General features: G+C 38.8%; 1 protein-coding gene across 1 annotated transcript; it reads right to left on the bottom strand.

The window, feature by feature from the left end:
- Positions 1-649: 649 nt before the first annotated feature.
- On the bottom strand, positions 650-1,335 carry LOC149830340 (zinc finger A20 and AN1 domain-containing stress-associated protein 5-like). The gene has a single exon (XM_090016447.1). It carries the CDS (start codon positions 1,252-1,254, stop codon positions 778-780), a length of 477 nt encoding a protein of 158 aa, XP_089872573.1. The 5' UTR covers positions 1,255-1,335; the 3' UTR covers positions 650-777.
- Positions 1,336-6,966: the final 5,631 nt, after the last annotated feature.

Here is a 6,966-nt window from a genome sequence, read left to right as displayed (position 1 = left end):
GCTTATCAAAATTAAAGTGAGGTTAAAAACTCAATATCATTAGTAGTTGAACATTATATCTTGTGACTCACTCTTTTACATTCAAGTTTGACAGCTAAGATGGACAATCACTAGTAAAAAAAATGCCATTTTTTTATGAGAAAAATGATTCTCACGCTTCAAAACCCTAAGAAACATTTCTCATTGGTGAAAACAGTAGAATCAATTTCCTGACGCGTCTCGCCAAATTGGAAAGCCTGAGAAGACTTTTTTGCATTTCTTTGGAAGACATGAATTTTGTAGGCCAAAAAGAAATTTCAATTCCATGGAATCCGAGTCAACTCCAGAAATCAAGATTCTTTGGCGTAATATCTCATAATTTGGAATTCCATGGCTTCACCGATCACGATACTCTTCAATCTCGCAATTCTTGTCAAAATTAGGGATTTTATCGAATGCCGTTTGCAATTCCAGAAACCATAACAGAATCTGATTCACACTACAATCTTTCATTTCGCCTCTGGCAATCCAAGCCACACCAGGAAAATTGCGATCCCGCGATGAATTCTTCATTTCCATCACAAATCTCGATTCTCAATTCCCAATTCCATCAACAAGAAAATAATATCAAAATTGAGGAAAAAAAAACAGCAATCACACACTCATGATATGAAAAAGGCAAGATTTTCTTTTTATACTAGTAAATGACGGATTTGCACAAACACACAACCCCAAATTCCCACCCTGTTCTACACTGAAATGGGACGAGAATATAAAAGCAAAATACCGATCTTGTCCTCAGATCCTAACGATCTTGGCAGACTTCACCACCGGGTTCGCACGTGCGATCTCCTCCCTTCCGGCCGCCCTGTAGTCGAACGTGCACCCGTGCCGGTCCGAGTACCGATGCTCCCCGCAGAACAGCTCACCGCAGCGGCACCGGAATCCGGTCAGCCCCACTCTCTTCCGGCACCCGAAGCACCGGTTCGGCCGGCGATCGGCCTCCTCGCGCGACTGCCGCGCAGACGACTCCTCCGGATGTTTCCTAGACGGTTCCGGCGACCACGGTCCGGCGCCGGCCGGAGATCGGGCGAAGGGCCTCAGGGACTCGCGGCCGGAGTTGGAGGGGACCGGCAGGGGAGCGATCGGGATTCCGGCGGCGCCGAAGCACTTCTGGCAGAGGTTGTTGGTGGCAGGGTTTCCGGGGAAGCCGCAATTGTTGGCGCAGAGGCCAAGTCCCTTCAACTCCGTCTCCTCCTCCTCCCTCTGTGCCATCGCTCGCGATTTCCCTTGTTTGGTTGTTGCTGAGGAATCGGGGGAATTCTCGGAATTGGGTTTTCCTTTAGAGGGGAATTGGAGAGGGGAAGAGGGCGCGTTTTTTAAGGTCTCTCGGTTCAGTCGGTGATGTGGGGCCGTCCGTGAGACGCGTATTAGAAAAAAATCCTAACAACGTCGTCGCTTGAGTAAATAACCAAAAAGCCCTTAAACGAAAAAAGAAGAACACAAGTTAGCTAATCGACTAATCGTCGACATGTACATAGGCATTTTAGTAATTTCATTGACCAAATGCCGCCCCCAATCGGCCGCCCCATCTGACCGCCCCCCTCGGACCACGTACACATCGACATATTTCGTACACGTGGCGCAGATGACGCGGATGCGTGCCCCACCCAGCTGGCAGATAGGTTACGGTCAACCTCGTGGGCCCACCCACGGGATCTTTATCCTCATCCCCACTTTAATCACGCAATGAATTTCTGGATCCGGTTAGGATCCGAGATTGCCTGGTATCGGGTCCACCAAGAATTCAGTCAACCGACTAAACCCTCATGATTTTCACGTGTAAAAGGTTAAACGGGATTGGACCAGTCTCGATTCTGACTGGATTTAACTACTTCACACCTGGATGGATTCACATTCTGATTGGGTCGTATTTGGATCAGAGCCTCGACCCATTTGCATCCCAGTATCAGCCTGACCCCATTTGCGTCCCACCAATCCGGTCATTTGTTACAATTATGGGTGGTCATCGGCCTTGCCCGGCCTAATTAGTACTCCGATAAAGGGCTCAACAAGCCCAACCATATCCAGGCCTGAGCCCAGCCTGACCCGGTTATAATCGGGCTCGGGTCAAGCTCAGGTTGGGCCCTATAGGTCCGACACAAGGACTTGGCCCGAGTTTAATCGGGCTTGGGCTGCATTTTGCTGCTCGAGCCCGACCCATAACGGACTGAGTACCCAACAGCTCGAGTTACTAAGGGGGACTAATTGAATATAACAAACAGGTTCCAGTCTCTAGACATCAACCCACGATTGCTCATTAGTTTGATGTCAAACACATCATGCACTATCATCTCAAGAATACCATCCATCATGGGTTATTTTTTGCACAGTCATCTTCCCTACAACTCAACGTCTTCTTTTATGCTGACTGCCTTGATGACTAGAAGTCTACCCGTAGCTTTGTTGTTTTTTTGGGCTCTAACTTAGTTTCTTGATCTTCTTGCAAGCAAAGGACAGTGACACAATTCAACACTGAAGCTGAATACAAATCCCTTGCTTGCACTATAAGAATTCTGCGGATTAGCGACGAATGCTATCCGACGATAATCCGTTTAGCGATAGATTGGCGGCGGCTTAGCGATGGATAACGTCCGTCGCAATTTGCTCATCGCTAATTAGTGATAGAACTGATTTGTCGCTACTTCTATCGCTAATTTACGACAGATTAGCGAATGTCATGATCCGTGGCTAATTCATCGCTAAATAAAGACTGATTTGGTTTTATGACAGATACATATCAGTTGATAATCCGTCTCTAAAATTTAACGATGAATACGTATCCGATGCTAAATTTTGTTGCCAATTTAGCAACGGATTCATGACGGATTATATCCCATCGCAAAACATCGACTGATTCGATTTTTGAGACAGATAAATATGTGTTCCTAATCTGTCTCTAAATTCGCAACTGATATTACTGACATATAATATCCATCGCTAATCCATTGTAAATTAAAAAAAAAATTGTTTGAAATATAAATATCAAGAAAAAAAAATCTCGTTATACAATTTATATAACCTGTGTATAAAAAATAAAGTACACATAAAAATTACATATACAAAGCAGGTGAAACAAATTTAACAACCCACTATCATCCTCACCAAGTTCTAATTAGTTACAAGTGAACATATACAAAGAGTTTCGTTTGAAACAAGTACGTGAAACAAATTCAACACATGAATCTAATCCTCACTAAGATTCAGAGCATCATCATCTTCATTGTCTCAATCTGCCCCTTCATCCATGCCTCTATCTGCTCTGCTACGCTAATCATCTTCAGCATCCTACAAGATAACTGAAATGTTAGTATTGATAAATAAAATATAATGAAATAAATTATATGCAATGCACATAATCTAAGGCAATCAAAGTAACATGGCTGAATGACACATAGACTAGCAATAAAGTGAAGGACATTAACAAAATTCAAATATGTGTTCTAAAGATGACAAAAAAAATCATGTGTAATTCAATCATGCAGGTATGTGTTCTAAGGTTGTCAAAAAAATGTCATAGTGATTCAAGTATGCACATATGGTTTATAAGGTTGTCAAATAAATGTGTTATATATCACAATCATGCATATATGTGTTATAAGGCAGTAAAAAAACTTTCATAGTGATAAAATCATACTTATATGTGTTCTAAGGTTGTGAAAAACTTTCATAGTGATTCAATCATGCATATATGTGTTATAAGGGAGTCAAACAATTTCATAGTGATAAAATCATGCTTATATATGTTCTAAGGTTGTCAAAAAACTTTCATAGTGATTCAATCATGCATATATGTATTCTAAGATTGTCAAAAAACTTTCATAGTGATTCAATCATACATATATATGTTATAAGGCAGTCAGAAAATTTTCATAGTGATGGAATCATGCTTATATGTGTTCTAAGGTTGTCACAAAACTTTCATAGTGATTCAATCATGCATATATGTGTTATAAGGCTGTCAAAAAATTTCATAGTGATGAAATCATGCTTCTATGTGTTCTAAGGTTGTCAAAAAACTTTCATAGTGATTCAATCATGCATATATGAGTTATAAGGCAGTAAAAAAACTTTCATAGTGATGAAATTAGGCTCATATGTGTTCTACGGTTGTCCAAAAACTTTTATAGTGATTCATGCATGCATATATGTGTTATAAGGCAGTCAAAAAATATCATAGTGATTCAATCATGCATATATGTGTTATAAGTCAGTCAAAAAAAATCATAGTGATGAAATCATACTTATATGTGTTCTAAGGTTGTCAAAAAAATTTCATAGTGATGAAATCATGCTTATATGTGTTCTAAGGGTGCCATAAAAATTGTATAGTGATAATCACACATATATGTATTCTAAAGATGTAAAAAAAAATCATAGTGATTCAATCATGCATATATGTATTCAATCGTACATATACTAGCTTGAAATCTGACGACATGAAACAAATGACATAAAACTTTATACCTGATGGGCACCGGAGCTCATGTTGAATGCAGACGAAGTTCTCCTGTACCAAAAAAAATTGCACAACTCATTACGAACAAGGTTGAGAATGACTTCATATAAAAAGTCACACATTATTTCCTAAAGAAGCTAACAGACACCATCTTAAGAAATAGCGGGGTCAATCAAACGGGTGGGAGAACTCTAAGAGCCGTGGATGCAGGAGGCAACGACTGGTGTGTTGTTCATGTTACTCCCAAACCCGAACACACGACCCTTTTTGGGTTCACCGGTTGCAGTCACTCATGTTGCAAGATCAAAAGGTGGATGCTCAGTAGAGTTATCGTCATATCGCTCTACCATCTGTTGCTTGTATGACTCCTACAAAGTAATGATTACAGTATGAATTAATAATTATGAATTACAATGTTTATGATAATGTAATTCATGGTAACTTGTATATTATAATGTTTATTAATACAATAAATACATATCATTGTCGTTCTCGCCTTCTCTGATACGAACTTTCCCGTGCTCTTACATTTATGTGTTTCAACAAACACATCCTTATAAGGCACAATGCCTCCTTTTTCTACTTTCTGTAAGGTTAAATGATAAAAAATAATTAAAAAGTATGCAAAAATACTTATAAAATTGACAATATATATTAATGAGTTATCATTTTCTTTTGGTGGCTCTCAAAAGTCCTAGATCTACTTGTGTGTAGATGGACATCAGGCATCTTTGCTCAGTTTTGTGCAGCCTTTGTTGAGCGGTTTCGAAATTCATGGCTCGCCCACTTGTTGCACATTGCATCCCAATAATCTGTCTTGATAGTAGAAGGGTCATGGCCCTTCCACTACAGTGGATCATCTATCCCACCAGCTGCTTTTATTGCTGCAGTCTTCATATTATACAGCATGTCGGCAAATCGACTGATAGTCACCTTCTACCACACTAGCCTCGCGTCCTGCTCCTTCTTCACAGTCGCAAAACGATTCAAAGCCTACAAATAATTTTAGAAAGTTAGTACACATGACTATAACAAAAAATTAAATATGAAACATATTAGCTATGATAAACGATTGTATACCATGAATGAGAACCATAATCTATTCAATACCTCCTTCAAGTACTCTTTCCATTAAGTGACCGGTCCTACAAGATGTTGAACTAGTGACATCCTAATCTCTCGTATTACTTCTTGTGGCTCGAACCTCATGTTGCACATGAATTTATACACATTAACAATTGATTATCAATATACATTATTTATAAGATAAGTATTAGACAAATGACAATGAAATACTTACGGTCGACTATCGATATAAACTATTTGAATGGGTCATCGTATGTTAGACTGAGAAGACCCTACATCTGGCGTTGTCTCATGATGTGTATGAGTAGCTTGTGTAGGTGGGTCATGTGCAGGCAAAACATCATCCACAGAATAATGAGTTAGAAATTCACACAATGCACATTTAAACTAATCAAGTATAGAATTATTTAAAAGATATACCTATCGAAGCATTACGTGGAGACGAAGGCTGAGACTGAATATCACTAAGCTGGAATCCTATAAAGACGATTAACAAGTAACAATTTTTATATCAACATATAAGAAAAATATAATAAATTCCTATATTTAAATATAATGCAAAGACATCTACCTAATGATGTTCCACGACCACCACTTGGTCCTCGACCACTAGGTGCTCGACCACTGTGACCTTCACGAACCATATTCTAACAAATAAAAATGTTATTTGGATCAGTTACATAACTCTTGATCTTAACATGGACATGACATATGCATGAAATATAAAGATTTAAAGGTCTTACATGAATCAGTTTTATAACTATGCATGAACTGTGCATGTACATGCTAATTAAGTATGCATGAAAAGTAACATGATATGCAATTTCATGAACATAGATACATAATCAAATCGAAAATAACTTCATGCAAGCATGAATACAGTCACATCAAACATGGCAGTACATTCAAATCATTTATATCACAATAATGTCAAACATGTACCTACAACAAACACACTCTAATATCCTGCTAACTACAACCATGACTAGCATGGTCTCCGAACTACAAAAATAAGAGCATATGAGAAAGTTATGTGATATGTATTACAAGATGTATTTCACTAGCTCGAGTATGCTTTCCCATCACTTGTTTGACTTTTATATTCTTCTTTTTCCTCCTCTTCTTCATTGAGCGTCCATCCACTTGGTATATCATTTGGATTACATTCTTTCATACGTGTGCTATCGAACAATGGAGATGTGACATGTAAACCATGTGTGACATTGTGATCATAAGAGAAGTCATACATATCATCGGATTGATAGTAATCACCCTCTTCAATAATCTTGTCTTCCTGTAACTGATCATACTCGGGGTATAGTTTAGACTTTACCTTGCAAACCGTTCACCATTCATTTATATCTGACTTCCTTGTATTCAGT

This window comes from Nuphar pumila, chromosome 8 (assembly GCF_984573655.1).
Source record: "Nuphar pumila chromosome 8, dmNupPumi1.hap1.1, whole genome shotgun sequence".
Lineage (NCBI taxonomy): Eukaryota > Viridiplantae > Streptophyta > Magnoliopsida > Nymphaeales > Nymphaeaceae > Nuphar > Nuphar pumila.
This window is presented reverse-complemented; position numbering and strand designations above follow the sequence as displayed.